Source organism: Scyliorhinus torazame, chromosome 19 (genome assembly GCF_047496885.1).
Source record: "Scyliorhinus torazame isolate Kashiwa2021f chromosome 19, sScyTor2.1, whole genome shotgun sequence".
Taxonomy (NCBI): domain Eukaryota; kingdom Metazoa; phylum Chordata; class Chondrichthyes; order Carcharhiniformes; family Scyliorhinidae; genus Scyliorhinus; species Scyliorhinus torazame.
The window spans coordinates 100,059,421-100,076,057 of NC_092725.1; the positions used below are offsets into that span (position 1 = coordinate 100,059,421).

Sequence of the window (16,637 nt, forward strand, 5' to 3'; positions counted from 1 at the left end):
GGCAATTTTCGGGAACCTTGGATGACGAGTGATATTGTAGGCCTCGTCAAAAAGAAAAAGGAGGCATTTGTCAGGGCTAAAAGGCTGGGAACAGACTAAGCCTGCGTGGAATATAAGGAAAGTAGGAAGGAACTTAAGCAAGGAGTCAGGAGGGCTAGAAGGGGTCACGAAAAGTCATTGGCAAATAGGGTTAAGGAAAATCCCAAGGCTTTTTACACGTACATAAAAAGCAAGAGGGTAGCCAGGGAAAGGGTTGGCCAACTGAAGGATAGGCAAGGGAATTTATGTGTGGAGCCAGAGGAAATGGGCGAGGTACTAAATGAATACTTTGCATCAGTATTCACCAAAGAGAAGGAATTGGTAGATGTTGAGTCTGGAGAAGGGGGTGTAGATAGCCTGGGTCGCATTGTGATCCAAAAAGACGAGGTGTTGGGTGTCTTAAAAAATATTAAGGTAGATAAGTCCCCAGGGCCTGATGGGATCTACCCCAGAATACTGAAGGAGGCTGGAGAGGAAATTGCTGAGGCCTTGACAGAAATCTTTGGATCCTCGCTGTCTTCAGGGGATGTCCCGGAGGACTGGAGAATAGCCAATGTTGTTCCTCTGTTTAAGAAGAGTAGCAAGGATAATCCCGGGAACTACAGGCCGGTGAGCCTTACTTCAGTGGTAGGGAAATTACTGGAGAGAATTCTTCGAGACAGGATCTACTCCCATTTGGAAGCAAATGGACGTATTAGTGAGAGGCAGAACGGTTTTGTGAAGGGGAGGTCGTGTCTCACTAACTTGATAGAATTTTTCGAGGAGGTCACTAAGATGATTGATGCAGGTAGGGCAGTGGATGTTGTCTATATGGACTTCAGTAAGGCCTTTGACAAGGTCCCTCATGGTAGACTAGTACAAAAGGTGTCTGGAGACTTGGGCGGAGAGATGGCAGATGGAGTTTAATCCGGACAAATGTGAGGTAATGCATTTTGGAAGGTCTAATGCAGGTAATGTGATAATGATAATAGGGAATATACAGTGAATGGTAGAACCCTCAAGAGTATTGAAAGTCAAAGAGATCTAGGAGTACAGGTCCACAGGTCATTGAAAGGGGCAACACAGGTGGAGAAGGTAGTTAAGAAGGCATACGGCATGCTTGCCTTCATTGGCCGGGGCATTGAATACAAGAATTGGCAAGTCATGTTGCAGCTGTATAGAACCTTAGTTAGGCCACACTTGGAGTATAGTGTTCAATTCTGGTCGCCACACTACCAGAAGGATGTGGAGGCTTTAGAGAGGGTGCAGAAGAGATTTACCAGAATGTTGCCTGGTATGGAGGGCATTAGCTATGAGGAGCGGTTGAATAAACTCGGTTTGTTCTCACTGGAACGAAGGAGGTTGAGGGGAGACCTGATAGAGGTATACAAAATTATGAGGGGCATAGACAGAGTGGATAGTCAGAGGCTTTTCCCCAGGGTAGAGGGGTCAATTACTAGGGGGCATAGGTTTAAGGTGAGAGGGGCAAGGTTTAGAGTAGATGTACGAGGCAAGTTTTTTACGCAGAGGGTAGTGGGTGCCTGGAACTCGCTACCGGAGGAGGTAGTGGAAGCAGGGACGATAGGGACATTTAAGGGGCACCTTGACAAATATATGAATAGGATGGGAATAGAAGGATACGGACCCAGGAAGTGTAGAAGATTGTAGTTTAGTCGGGCAGCATGGTCGGCACGGGCTTGGAGGGCCTGTTCCTGTGCTGTACATTTCTTTGTCCTTTGTTTTTGCTGCATTTCTTCACTTCTTTTGACAGGGTTTTGCTCACCCTTCCCAATTTCCTTTTAATTAACACTCCACTTTTTGATCGGCAGGATTTGGTTAGGTCAGCATTTATTGCCCATTTTTAAATGCCCTTGAGTTGATGAACCGCTGCAGTCCCTGTCCTGTTGTAGGGATAGAAATCCATGATTTTAACCCCGTAAAACAGTGAAGGAATGGCAATATATTTCCAAGTCAGGGTGGTGACAGAGAACCTCCAGGTGTTGGTGTTCCCAGGTACCATTTGCCCGTGTCCTTCTAGATATCAGTGGTCATGGGTTTGGAAGGTGCTGTCTTAAGTGTTGATGAATTCTTGAAGTGCATCTTCTAGGTGATACACACGGCTGCTACTATTCATCCGTGGTGGAGGGGATTGAATAACCTCCAGCCACCACAACCATCTTCCTTTGTACCAGCTGACCCCCCCCCCCGATTCCCATTGTCCAGTTTTGCTCCAAGTTTTATGTGATAATGATAATCGCTTATTGTCACAAGTAGCCTTCAAATGAAGTTACTGTGAAAAGCCCCTAGTCGCCACATTCCAGCACCTGTTCGGGGAGGCTGGTACGGGAATTGAACCGTTCTGCTGGCCTGCCTTCAAAGCCAGCGATTTAGCCCTGTGCTAAACCAGCCCCATATGTGTATGTGTCAGTGTGCTTTCTTTCAAACAGTAAAATTTATCAGTCTTGTTATACCCAAACAGTATATTCTGATGTTCCTTGTAATCCTTTGTTGCTAAGAACATTGGGATAGAGTAGCTAAATACATAGTGATACATCACAAGTAAAACCTAGAGATTTGTTTTGGGAAGGACCTTGGCAAAGTTGTTGGGAAATTTCTCCGGTTATTCATTTCTGTCATAGTAAGCCCCTGTAGTTCATTAAGGCCCACCAGCACCCTCGGACAGCTTGGCCACTGCCTGAGAGTAAATAAAAAGGGTTAGCATCACCCTTCGGAAAGGTGGCAAGTGAGATTACTTTGTTCAGTGGGAGGGAGTGTGTTGATGAGCATAATGGTCTTTATGTTGGTGCTTTCTTACCATGTGTCAATTTGGACCATTTCGCGATTTGAGATAGAATATAAGGCAAGCAGTCTTGGGAATCTAGCTGAGCATTGTTATGTAGGAATTTAATTGTGTTTTGAAGATTTTTTGGGTGGCATATGAAAAAAATAAGTAGGATCTTTGTGTTTATATGCATGATTCTGTTGGTTGTTTTGACCGGTGTTTTAATTTGTTCAGTAAAGCTTACACTAAGCAGATTTTTACATTCTTTGCTAATAAAAATTATGTTTCCTTTTAGCTGCAGAAGTGAAAATTAATGTTCAGGTTCTTAAAGAGAAAGTGAAAACAGCCAAGAAAAAGAAGCTGGGTGCCCCAGCAGCAGAGGAAATTGCTCAGAAAATAGCACAAAAGGAGAAGAAAAAGAAGAAATAAATAGACTTTTCCAGCTCTTCCACCATGCTTTTGTCAAGCATAGTTAAGTTATTGGAATTATCTTATTTATGTTGCCTAAAAGACTCATTCACATTGAGGCTGCTGCCTTATTTCCCTTTCTTAACTAATGTTAAATATAAATGGCCAATAAATGTTAAATTCCTCATTTTTCTCTTCTGCCAATGCCAAGGGAGGCAACAGAGCAAATCGATTGACAGCTAAAGAAGGAACTGGTTCTCGTGCACTTCCACCTGTACTGTTCATAATTTCTCAGTCATCACTAGAAGCAAGACTTGATAGTTGTTCTTAGCTGAGCTCCAGGTGCTTGGTTCATGAAAATGGACACCAAGCTGTTTTTTACTTGTTGACAATGTAGGTGGGGGGGAAAAATCAATAAAAGCATTGCACAATGCTACCAGCTTGCAACTAATAGTTGCAGTGAGTAAAATCTTCTGCAAGGACACGCTTGTTGGACTGTATCGCTTGCCTTTAAACCATCTGGGTACACTATCAGTAACATGCGCATGAATTGATTGTAAAAACATTGTGGAGTGAGATTGCTTAAATCCTCACCTTGGCAAATTTGAGTTCCTTGCATTTCATCTCATTTATTTCCACTGAAATGGGGTACAATCGCCGCGATGAATAGTATTTTTCTCCTTAATCCATTGGCATTAGAAGCACAATGTTTTATTGATTTCAAGACTGCGAAAAGTATGATTTAAGGTTGAACTGTTCAGTTTGTTGCATACAGAGCAATGTTTTGAGATTCTATTATGCTATTTTGTACTACAGGCCTATGCTGTAAAATATCTAATATTATATCTCATTTCTTTTGTGTTCATTAAATGTGGGGGTGCAGGTAATGTCATGGAGTTTTAGGGTGTGAAGTTTGCAGTTGGTTAAAATTTCCTACTCCTTGCTAATATGACCAGAGCGAATTTTCTAAGAAAAGGAAAGCTCAAGTTTGCACTATCCTATCCGTTGAAGAACTGAACCCTGTGCAAAGAGCTCAAAAATTAATTCCTGAATGTTAAGATGTCAGAGCAAATATGGGGGAAGCTAGGGTTTTCGGGTTTAATGGATTTTTAAAAATCTAATGATTTTATATGTCTCCATATATATGGGAGGAAAAAATAAAATTAAACTTTCACCGATTGAAACTAATAAAATGTAAATTTCAGACGCACAGGAATGCTTAGGGCTCCAGATAAATGTAGAAGATGAAAATCTTGGAATCATTTAAGAACTGAATGCAAGCTGCAATGAAGCTACTTTAGGATACTTCTTTATCCATTATAATTCCAACTATTAAACTAATATTGAAGTATGGAAGAGAAAAAGAGACCTGCAGTTTAAGCTTTTCACCTTGCACGCATCAGGACGACAGGAGATTGCCAAATTTCAAAGGGAGCAACAATTTATACTGTATGGAAAAAATGGTGTTGATTGTTTAACTGGTCGAGGAATTGCCCTTGAGAAAGCACCAGGAATTATTATCCCCATGCTTCTAGTTCAAAAAGACGATGCACTTTTGGCTGTGGATGAAAAATCCTTGTGTACGAATATTTGTAGCTTCTGGCAAATGTAAGTGAGCCCTGTTGCAAACCAGACTGGTACTTTTAAGTTGTTTTTTACTGTAATTCTTAGCACAAAAATTAATACTTGTATTGACGTGCTTCACAGCACCAGGGTCCCAGGTTCGATTCCCGCTTGGGTCACTGTCTCTGCGGAGTCTGCACGTTCTCCCTGTGTCTGCGTGGGTTTCCTCCGGGTGCTCCGGTTTCCTCCCACAACCCAAAGATGTGCAGGTTAGGTGGATTGGCCATGCAAAATTGCCTTTGGGATAGATGGGGTTGCTGGGTTACGGGGATAGGGTGGAGGTGTGGGCTTAAGTCAGGTGCTCTTTCCAAGAGCTGGTGCAGACTCGATGGGCCGAATGGCCTCCTGCATTGTAAATTCTATTAGAAGTTATTGCCTGACCTTTGCCACGAACAGGGTTAAGAAATTGATTTTTGTGAAATTAGGAAAACCTTCCTTCCACTTCACAATCACTTTTGAGGACTCTATCTGAGCCAGATTAGTCACCAAGTAAGCACTGCTGCCTCACGGTTAGCACTGCTGCCTCAAGGTGCTGAGGTCCCAGGTTCGATCCTGGCTCTGGGTCACTGTCTGTGTGGAGTTTGCACATTCTCCCTGTGTTTGCGTGGGTTTCGCCCCCACAACCCAAAGATGTGCAGGCTAGGTGGATTGGCCATGCTAAATTGCTCCTTAATTGGAAAAAATGAATTGGGCACTCTAAATTTATTTTAATAAAAGATTAGTCACCATGGTGTAACAGTCTGCAAAATTAGGTTTTTGAATAGCACCAAATCCCATCACAGCCAAACTCCCAACCCAATAATCCCTCAGACCCAAAAAAACATCAAATCCCACCCAATCATTACCAAACCCCAAAACATAAATCAATCAAACGTCAGACAGCACCTGAGGAGATAAACTGTTGACATTTCAGAAGATTTAAGAGATTAATGGCTTTATGCAAACACAGGCAAAAAACATGAGGACAGGTCTGAGAGTGGAAAGTAGGAATGGGATGATTAATTTGCGTGCTAAGAATTACACTAAAAATTAATTTAAGAGTCTGGCTCGTAATATAGGCTAACTTCACACTTGCTAGAAGCTACATATATTGATACATGGGGACTTTTCATCCGCAACCAAAAGAAAATGATAATGAGAAAATTATGGAAACAAAGACTACAGAGATCCAGTGGAAGAAACATTTTAAGAGAATTAGGATGGATAATTGAAGTCTTTCCTAATGTTTTGTTAAAACTTCAACAAAATAACTGTAGCCAACACAACAAGCATTTTATTAACATCTGATATATGAAGCTATGTTTTACGATGACATACATTTCTCAATCATAAAGGATAAAATTAATTCTGGAAAATATCCTGACGTCAATATTGTCTGCAGACTCCAAAAGCAGAAAATTGTTTCAATAAATTAACAAGTTTGTTTGTAACGTTGTACAAAACCTAAATGCAGTAAATTTTAATCATACCTTACTTTATATGGAGCAGCAGAATGTACAGAAATGGATTAATTTCAACATTTGGTATAAAATGGGCAATGTTCAACTGTGTGTAGTTTATATAACACTCCAAATCCATTTCCAGTGACTACACTTGTCACAGTTTTCCGAAGAGATGTATGATGGAACACCTAACTGATATCTCCTGTTTTACTATTTTTTTTTTAAATTTAGAGTACCAATTTCTTTTTTTTTACACAATTAAGGGGCAATATAGTGTGGCCAATCCATCTACCCTGCATATCTTTGGGTTGTGGGGGTGAGACCCACGCAGACACTGGGAGACTGTGCAAATTCCAGACAGACCGTGACCCGGGGCTGGGATTGAACCCCAGTCCTCAGTGCTGTGAGGCAGCAGTGGTAACCACTGTGCCACCGTGCTGCCCCAATATCTCCTGCTTTACATACACCATGTTTAAGACTGCCCCCAGTTATTTTAGCAATGAGTTACAAAACATTAGTACCCATCATAAATTGGAATTTTACTTGGGGATCATTGCAAGGAAACTTCAACTAAATATTTTACTGATCAAAACTTTTGAACCTGCATGAATCCACGTATGCAGAATTCCCCTGACTTGATTGGTTCATATTAACTATATGGTGTCACTGGACAGAAGCAGTGAGGCTTTCTATTAGAGTGGAGTATCGGCAGGTGCAAAAAACCTGAAGCTCAGTCAGGGGTAGTCTTATCTATGATGTGGAGATGCCGGCGCTGAAGTAACACTTCACCTGATGATGGAGCTGCGCTCTGAAAGTTTGTGATTTGAAATAAACCTGTTGGACTTTAATCTGGTGTAGTCTTATCTCACCTCGATTCGAGTTCCAGAAAACTTTGCAAAAGTAGATGAGTTTGCAACTTCATTCCATATAAATTACATGCTCACTGATGTCTTGATCAAGGCTATGTATCCCTTTTTCACTATAACCTCACGCACAAGCTTGTCTGTTGACTCAACAACCGCAAGTATTCCATTTGTTTATTTCAATTGAAGACATCTGTGGGAAGTTATGCAGGTGTTTAATTTGAAGCAGCGGGCCTAGGACTTTCTTGCAATGTGCCAATTATGTTCGTATTCAGTCCACCCTCCCCCTACTCGATTGATAAGTTGGGGGGGGGGGGGGGTGTAGTTTTGGAGATTTACACAAGGCTCACTAGTGCTTTAAGGATATACAAAGAGAAAACATTTTAACTGCAGAGTTGGAAGTAAACACATTGTTTCTTGGAATTAGATGTCTGCTAAACCGCAATTTAAATTAAGCAGCACATTTTCAATCTTCTGTTGAAATTTAAAATGCATGGAGAAATCCCTTTAAAAAGTTGGGTACAGAAACCCTCTCTAATTTAAGAAATCAAGTGATGTTTTGTTCATCATGCAGCACTATTTCATGCAGAGTGCCAGCATGATTAATGTTACATCATAATTGTACCAAATATCATTTTTTAATACCTTCTGAATTGAGTTGTATCCTTCAGGGTTGGCTATTTCTAGTTTGCGAAGGAATGGACAAATATCGTTCAAACAAAAAAATTACTGTGACAAATCTCATTAAAACTGAACCCCCCTGGATTGATTTTGTTTAACATTTGGACTAAAACAGAAAATGTTGCAAATACTCAGTATCCTTGAAATATTGACATTGTTACTTCCTTTACTGATCTGCCTAACTTGCTGAATTTTTCCAGCATTTTCCACTTTTTGTCCTCTTGACAGATCCTCTCATAGCAATATGGATTTCAAGATTAGTGAGAAACACGGACACCTAGCAACATGAATGATCTAATGCATGTGGTGCCAATTTGTACTGCACATACTTAAAAATAAACAAATCCCATAATTATTAGTTTAGTCTGTCAGACCGCAAGAGAATCATGAGGAATCACTTAAAACTGCTAATTGGAAAGATTATTTCCTTGAATTTCAGATTTAGAAAACTAAATTCTTAGTATTCAATTAAAGTGTTTTCTTGACTGCCCTGGTAACTTGAATAGTTGATCAGATAACGGTCACCAATTTTATTTGAACCATTTTGATTTACCTAATACAAACATGCTTGTTTTAATTGTAAGAAGTCTTGCAACACCAGGTTAAAGTCCAATAGGTTTATTTGGAATCACTAGCTTTTGGAGTGCAGCTCCTTCATCAGGTTAGTTTTGTCAGTACTCAACTAGACCACTAGGTGGAGTGTTTTACAAAATCAAGAAACTTCTAATCTGGAATTCATCAGGAAAATGTGGGGCCATTGAAATTCCCATGAAGCCCTGCTAGAAAGAAAACAGCACTGATGAATTTGCGACTCAGAACTTTGCACCCTCTCAGCCTGAATGAGGGTGAAACAAAAGTCATGAATATGCACTACATTTAAATAGTTATTGTAGAACAGATATCAGAATACTCGAAGTAAGTAGCAGTAGTTGGTCATAGGAGGAAACTGAGGCTGACCCATAGTTTGGATTCCAGTCAGGGTACTCTGCCAAAAAGTGAAGAGAAAATATGTTACTCATTTGTACGAACAATATTAACAATGAATTACAGTTACTTAGTAGTACAAAACACCTACTTCTGAGGGCATCCCGTTTTGTATCTCCTAATAACAAAAATAGTAAGTGTAAATTGCAATTGAAATTAAAACACTTTATCTAGAATTGACTTGCACTTAATCAACTTTTTAAAAAAAATTGTTAAAATTTCAATGCAGGTAACTGCATAACAAAAGATTGTAATATTTAACTTACTGCATAGATTGTCACGGCAACTGCTCTTGCACGATCCGCAAGAACTTCCTGATGCATATGGTAAAGTCCCAATATAATTTCCACTAAGAAAATTATTTATATGGAAACTCAAATTATTAATATAGCAAGCTGAACAAAAGTAAAATTCTACATGAAGCTCCATGTTAACAAATAACAAAAATAAGTCGGATATCAATAGACAGAACTTTAAAAGTTACAAGACTTCTGGGCTTATGCGGGAAAACCGAGAGACTGCTAGCATATGAAAACTTAGCAATAAAGGAGAAAGGAAAGTAGAGCAAAATTCAATAAATGGTGCAACGGTTTCTAGTTAAAAAAACAAGCAGAAATGGCAGTAGGATATTTCATGAAAAAATATGGAGACAACAGGGGAGGAATCAAAATACAATGGCTGAGAGCAGCTACCATGAGGGAACTCCAGGGCATTCCATGTGTCCTGGATATCTGAATATGCAGGAAACTCCAGATCAGTCTTTCTGAGCTTGAGGAGCAGTTGGAGTCACTGCAGGGCTTAAGGGACGCTGAAAGTTTCTTGCAGCACACATTCCAAGAGATCCCACAGCTGCCGAGAGTTCAGGATAGTTAGTGGTGCCAACCAACACAATCGGAAGAGGCAGACAGAGCAAGAATCCTCTGGATAAGTGGCACTTTCAAACTGGTTTTAAGCATCAAATACCTGTGGGGGTGACTACACCTGAGGGCAGAGCAGTCTAGCACATTCTAGGCACTGCAGCAAATGATTGCATTGAAGGGTCACAACAACATGTAGAAATGCAGTGATCATAGGGAACTAAATCGTTCTGCAACTGCCAACCTGAGCCCCACATGACAGGTTGCCTCCCTGGTGCAAATGTAAAGAACTAAAAGGGTGCAGAAACATTTAAGGTAGGAAGGATCGAGGGGGAGGACTTCAAATTCCTGCTGCACTGGGACAAAATTGACCTGATGAACATCGAACATCCAGTGCAGAAGGGGGCCATTCGGCCCATCGAGTCTGCACCAATACACTTAAGCCCTCACTTCCACAATATCCCCCTAACCCAATAACCCTAACCTTTTTTGGACACTAAGGGCAATTTATCATGGCCAATCCACCTAACCTATACATCTTTGAACTGTGGGAGGAAACCAGAGCACCCGGAGGAAACCCACGCAGACTTTCTGCGTGGGTTTTGTCTGGGTGCTCCGGTTTCCCTCTTACAAGTCCCAAACGATGTGCTTGTTAGGTGAATTGGGTCGTAGGGTGGGGCTGCTCCCATCATGGTTGAAACTGACCGAGGCGGTGTTGGAGTTTGAAAGGCTGTTTGCCAAACATTTGGAGGTGCTTCAGAGGAAGATAACAGCTTTGCTTAAAGAGTGGGCGGAGGAGGCAATTGCCCAGATAAAGGTGGTATTGACGAAGATGTTGGTCGAGGTGTGGGAGAAGGAGAGAGGTTGAAGGGGTTGGAGGAGGCACTGTCACAACACAGCGTGAGGAGCTGCGGAGAGTAACGGAGGTCAACAAGGGGCTCAGAGCCAAAGTGAAGGATCTGGAGGCAGAATTTGAGGATCATGGTCTTCCCAAGGGGGTGGAGGGCCCAATACCGACAGTACTTCGCAAAGATGTTTATCAAGTTGATGTGGAAGGTGGAAGAGCCCTCCTTCTATGAGTTGGACAGGGCACATCGGTCGCTCAGGCCGAAGCCTATAACGAATGAGCCACTAAGGGCGGTCATAGTCTGTTTACCAGGGTTTTTAATAACATTGCTGCCACAAATATGAAATATATCAGTTTTTACATTCATCACAAGTTAGAGACACTGGAGCAGTCAAGGGGTAGGTGGTGAGATAAAATTGCATGCCCTCAACACACGGATGGAAACTGATGCGTTTTTAGATATCAAGGCAGCATATGAACAAAAAATAGGAGAATTATGCAGGAGTAAGAAGGCATTTTAGGTGATTCTCTGGCAATGATTAGATAGGCAAAAATTGACCCAGGTCTGTGAAGTTCCAATTAGCTGAAGGACTGAAGAGTCTTGTTGCATAATTATTGTGTGATTGATTTCAAGAACAATTACAAGAGAAAACAATTTAATGCTTACGCTGGTGCATAGTTACAGATGAAAATTATAGCTGGTCCTTTAAATCCAGAAGATTTAATTCCTTTGGGACAATCAGAAACGGCACAGCCAAGTTTATAAGATTTTGCCCAGATAATCTGGAAAAGAAAAAATATTATTTAACATTAGATACAATTTCTCATATTTTATAAACAAAGTTATGATTTACATGCTATATCTATAAATACCACATATAATCTAGAAAACTACCAGGAACGGAACATCCGGTGGTGGCCATGGTGTTAGTGGGCGCACATTTGGTAGCTCCCGCTTGTGGCGGTGTTTTTGGACCTTTTTTCCGGTTAATGGGTGGACTTTTTAATAGGAAAAGGTGCAGGAGTGGTGGAAGAAGAGTTTGTTCCACCAGTGGATGGATTCATGGAGCAGAAAAAATTTGGGGTTTTAGTCGAAAGGAGCTGTTGGAGCGAGAAACTTTCCCTGCAACACAGGGGAAGATGGTGGAGGGTAAGGGACCTACCCTCACATCTCGGTGGTCTATGGAGCAGCTGGTGAACGAGAAGTTTACCCAGCAGAGGAAGGAGACTCTGGAGGACCTAGCGAAGACGGTGGATCCAATTAAGGCGGGGATCGACCGCGTGGAGATGAGGCTGGAGTCTCAGAGCCAGGCAACCAGAAGGTGGAAGAGATGGTGGGGGAGCATGAAGATGCAACTTACTCGATTGCCTCCGAATTGGGGTGATGTGTGATATCCAGAAGTGGCATGGAGGATCTGTAGAACCTGTCCTGGAGACAGAATCTGAGGATCGTGAGGTTGCCGAAGGGCATTGAGGGAGCAGACGCTGGCTCATATGTGGCCAAGATGTTTGAGACGTTGTTGGGAGAGGGAGTCTTCGAACGCCCCCTGGAAGTGCACCAGGTGCACATGGCGCTGATGAGGAAGCCGCAGGGTAACGAGCCGCCGTGGGCGATGGTGGTGCGATTGCACCGGTTTCTGGACTAGGAGTGTGTTGTGTTGGGCGCTCTGGATCCGTGGAACACATACAGGCCACCAAACCCTTAAAATAGTGCAACACTATTTTATTAAGTCAGAAACTGTTTAACATACTTTCGCTGTGGGTTAACACGATATTAGATTGAACTAAAGACCCATGCCTTGTCCTAACCAGTCTATGCACTCAGCACATGGTGAAGATCTGTGCTGCAGGCTGTGAACTCTGTCCTACTAGGAAGCTGCAGCTTGAATGAGCGGGAGCTCTGATGCCCCCTGTCTTTATAGAGCGTGTGCTCTAACTGGTGATTGGCTGCAGTGTTGTGTGTTGATTGGTCCCACTGTGTGTCCATCAGTGTGTGTGTGTATCTGCACCATGATATACTGGTGTATATTATGACATCCCCCCCTTTTATAAAAGAATGTATATGTGTGGCAACAAATAGTGTATGGTGAGAATGTTCCTAACTACGTGTGGGGTGCGAAAGACGTATTTACTGGACTATGTATATGAGAACTAAGCTATTTACATGGGAAGGTGCCTGGTGCAGAGAAACAATATGCAACAAGAATAACGAGATGAACACTATATACAAACCAGGTAAACGATCAAACAAAGCAACAAAACAATTCAGAAAGTCTATAAGTCCACAAAGTTGATAAATTAAGTCTCTGAGGTGGGCGACGAATTCTGGTTGACCGCCTCAAGGGTGGGTTGGGAGCAGCCGGTTCGGGAGCGGGCTGGACTGCGTCAGATTCAGCGGGATGCAGAATGACAGGGATCTCTGCATAGTCCATGGCAGGGTAAGCAGGAGGGCAAGGTGACAGTGGAGGATCACGTAGCGAGCGTGGAACGAGACTAAGGGCGCGTCGATTGCGGCGCAGAATGGAGCCATCCGGTAGACGAACCAGGAACGAGCGGCGGGGCCACCAGCCGAAGGACAACAGCAGTTGCAGACCAGCCACCATCTGGAAGATGGATGTGGACGTTGTCATCTGGAGCCAGAGCAGGGAGATCAGCTGCACGGGAGTCATGAGCCGCCTTGTGCTGTGCACGAGACAGCTGCATCCGGCGAAGGACTGGAACGTGGTCGAGGTCTGGGACATGAATGGACGGCGAGTCGTCCTCAGGGTACGACCCATGAGCAACTGGGCTGGCGACAGGCCAGTGGACGTGGGGCGGAGCGATAGGCCAGCAAGGCGAGGTAGAAATCGGACCAGCATCGGCAGCCTTGCAGAGGAGCCGTTTGACTATATGTACTCCCTTCTCCGCTTTGCCGTTGGATTGAGGGTAAAGGGGACTGGATGTCACATGGGCAAAATTGTACCGCCTGGCAAAGTTGGATCATTCCTGGCTGGCGAAGCAGGGGCCATTGTCCGACATAACCGTGAGCGGGATGCCGTGTCGAGCAAAGGTTTCCTTACAGGCACGAATGACTGCCGATGAGGTGATATCGTGCAACCGTATCACCTCTGGGTAATTTGAAAAGTAGTCCACGATCAGGACATAGTCTCTACCCAACGCGTGGAACAGGTCGATGCCCACCTTGGTCCATGGTGACGTGACCTACTCATGGGGCTGCAGGGTCTCACGTCGTTGGGCCAGCTGGAAGCGCTGACAAGTGGGACAGTTGAGCACTGTGTTGGCTATGTCTTCATTAATGCCGGGCCAGTACACTACCTCTCGGGCCCATCGGCGGCACTTTTCCACGCCAAGGTGGCCCTCGTGTAGCTGTTCCAGGACGAGCTGGCGCATGCTATGCGGGATGACAATTCAGTCCAGTTTTAGAAGAACCCTATCTACTACCGCCTGATCACCTCTGACATTATAGAACTAAGGGCATTGGCCCTTGAGCCACCCGTCTGTTAGGTGGCACAGACACGTTGTAGCAAAGGGTCAGCCGCTGTCTCGCGGCGAATGTGGACGAGGCGTTCATCCGTGGCAGGTAGATTGGAGGCTGCGAATGCCACATGGGCGTCAACCTGGCAGACAAATCCCGCTGGGTCACATGGAGTGTTGACTGCCCTGGAGAAAGCATCAGCAATGATGAGGTCTTTGCCTGGGGTATATAGCAGCTGGAAGTCATATCGCCGGAGCTTGAGAAGAATACGCTGGAGGCGAGGCGTCATGTCGTTCAAGTCTTTCAGTATTATATTGACCAGCGGGCGATGGTCGGTGAATTGAGGAAGTCCGTAGACATAATCGTGAAACTTAACCACACCGGTCAGAAGGCTCAGGCACTCCTTTTCTATCTGCGCGTAGCGCTGCTCCGTGGGGGTCATGGCGCTTGACGCATATGCAACAGGGGCCCATGATGAGGCCTCATCACGTTGAAGGAGCACTGTCCCAATGCCGGGTTGGCTGGCATCGGTCAAAATTTTGGTCTCCTTTGCTGGATCAAAGAAAGCTAAGACCGGGGCCGAGGTCAGTTTTGTTTTGAGTTCTCTCCATTCGCGTTCGTGGGCAGGGAGCCATTGGAAATCCGTTGTCTCCCTGACCAGGTTCCTGAGAGCCGTGGTATGAGAGGCAAGGTTAGGGATGAACTTCCCTAAAAAATTGACCATGCCCAGAAATCGGAGGACCGCCTTCTTGTCCTCTGGCGTTTTCATAGCTGTGATAGCAGCTACCTTGTCCGCATCCGACTGCACACCCAACTGGGAGATGTGGTCCCCGAGGAACTATGTCGTCGACATAGACGCGAACACCTTCAATGCCTTCCATCATTTGTTCCATAATCCTATGGAACACTTCTGAAGCAGGTATGATCCAAACGGCATCCTGTTGTAACAATATCTGCCAAAGGGGGTATTAAATGTGCAGTTTCCTGCTGGATTTGTCGAGCTGGATTTGCCAGAATCCTTTTGAGGTGTCGAGTTTGGTGAAGAGCTTGGCGCGTGCCATCTCGCATGTGAGCTCTTCGCGCTTGGGAATTGGATAGTGCTCCCTCATGATATTGCGATTTGGATCCTTGGGATCAATGCAAATTCTCAATTCGCCGGAAGGCTTTCTTACACATACCATGGAACTGACCCAGTCGGTTGGTTCTGTGACTCTGGAAATCACTCCTTGGTCCTGGAGGTCCTGCAGCTGCTGCTTGAGGCGGTCCTTAAGGGGTGCTGGGACCCTGCAAGGTGCGTGCACCACAGGCGTGGCATTCTGTTTCAATAAGATCTTATAGATGTATGGGAGCGTGCCCATGCCCTCAAAGACGTTGTGGTGCTGGTTGATGATGGCGTCGAGTTGCACCCTGAAGTCGGTGTCCTGAAAGGCAGATGTGTCATCAGGAGAGAGAGAGTGAACTCTCTGAACTAGGTTCAGCAGCTTGCATGCCTGCGCGCCAAGCAGGGAGGCTTTCGAGGAGCCCACGATTTCAAAAGGAAGGATGGCTTTGTGTGACCTGTGCGTCACTTCAAGTTGGCACAAGCCGCTGGCATCAATGGCATTGCCATTGTAATCCAATAGCTGGCAGGCTGATGGAAGGATGGCTGGTTTGACACAAAGGCTTTGGAGGTCAGACCGCGCAATGAGATTGGCGGAGGCACCAGTGTCCAGGCGGAATCGTATTTGGGACCGGTTGACCATCAGGGTGGCACACCACTCAACGTCTGGATCGATGCTGTATACCGACAGCGGCTTGTGTCTTTGCTTCGGGGACACCCTGTTTTTTGTCACGATACCGACTCGAAAAGGTGCCTTCGGGTCCTCGATGTCAATGTTTTGCGTGGTAGGTCCGCATCGGACTCGGTGACCGTGGGTTGAATGGCCCGGACATTCCTGTGAGGCTGGCTGAAGCGATATGAGTTGGCAGGCTGAGCTGCTCGGCATAAGGCAGCATAGTGGCCAAGTTTGCCACATCTCAGGCATTGCCGTTTTAAATGGCACTGTTGACCGCACGTCGTAGCGTCAGTACGTTCGCTGCGCCACCGCGCATGCGCGGTGCGGTTGTACGTGGTGCGCACCTGCGCATTACATTCGGCGACGTTGCCGTCCCCTCGTTTGGTGCGCACAAGCGGGGAGTCCGCGAAAAGCGCACAAAATGGCCACCCTCATCCAGGCTGAGGCCCTGGAGTTGCTCAATTGCTTGGACCCGCTCCGCCTCTTAGGGACCTTGCCACGCCGTTTCAGCAGCTTGGATGTGGGAATAACGACTCGTGGCATTTTCGTGTAGCACGCAGGTCTCGATGGCGGTCGCTAGGGTGAGCTGCTTTACCTTGAGGAGCTGTTGTCGTAGGGGGTCCGACTGAACACCGAAAACGATCTGATCGCGTGTCATGGAGTCGGAGGTGGGCCCGCAGCTACAGGACTGCGCAAGGATGCGGAGGTGAGTGAGAAGGGACTGGAAAGGTTCATCCTTACCCTGCAAACGCTGTTGGAACACATAGCGCTCAAAACTTTCATTCACCTCTATGCTGCAGTGAGTGTCAAACTTGAGGAGGACCTTCTTGAACTTTGTTTTACCTTCCTCATCCTCAAAGGTGAGAGAATTGAAACAGTGGA

The 16,637-nt window shown here is 44.8% G+C and overlaps 2 protein-coding genes across 2 annotated transcripts in view; one reads left to right on the forward strand and one right to left on the reverse strand.

The window, feature by feature from the left end:
- krr1 (KRR1 small subunit processome component homolog) overlaps positions 1-7,121 on the forward strand; it is a 49,724-nt gene extending 42,603 nt beyond the window's left edge. The window contains exon 10 of the mRNA XM_072484919.1: positions 3,096-7,121. Within this exon, the coding sequence (XP_072341020.1) occupies positions 3,096-3,229 (134 nt within the window). The 3' untranslated portion in view covers positions 3,230-7,121. The remainder of the gene's footprint in view (positions 1-3,095) is intronic.
- Positions 7,122-7,563: 442 nt separating this feature from the next.
- Positions 7,564-16,637, reverse strand: part of LOC140396361 (glioma pathogenesis-related protein 1-like) — an 83,956-nt gene continuing 74,882 nt past the window's right edge. The window contains exons 3-6 of the mRNA XM_072484920.1: positions 11,173-11,288; positions 9,068-9,150; positions 8,893-8,919; positions 7,564-8,802 (exon numbers count right to left, since the gene is read on the reverse strand). Of these exons, the coding sequence (XP_072341021.1) occupies positions 8,702-8,802; positions 8,893-8,919; positions 9,068-9,150; positions 11,173-11,288 (327 nt within the window). The 3' untranslated portion in view covers positions 7,564-8,701. The remainder of the gene's footprint in view (positions 8,803-8,892; positions 8,920-9,067; positions 9,151-11,172; positions 11,289-16,637) is intronic.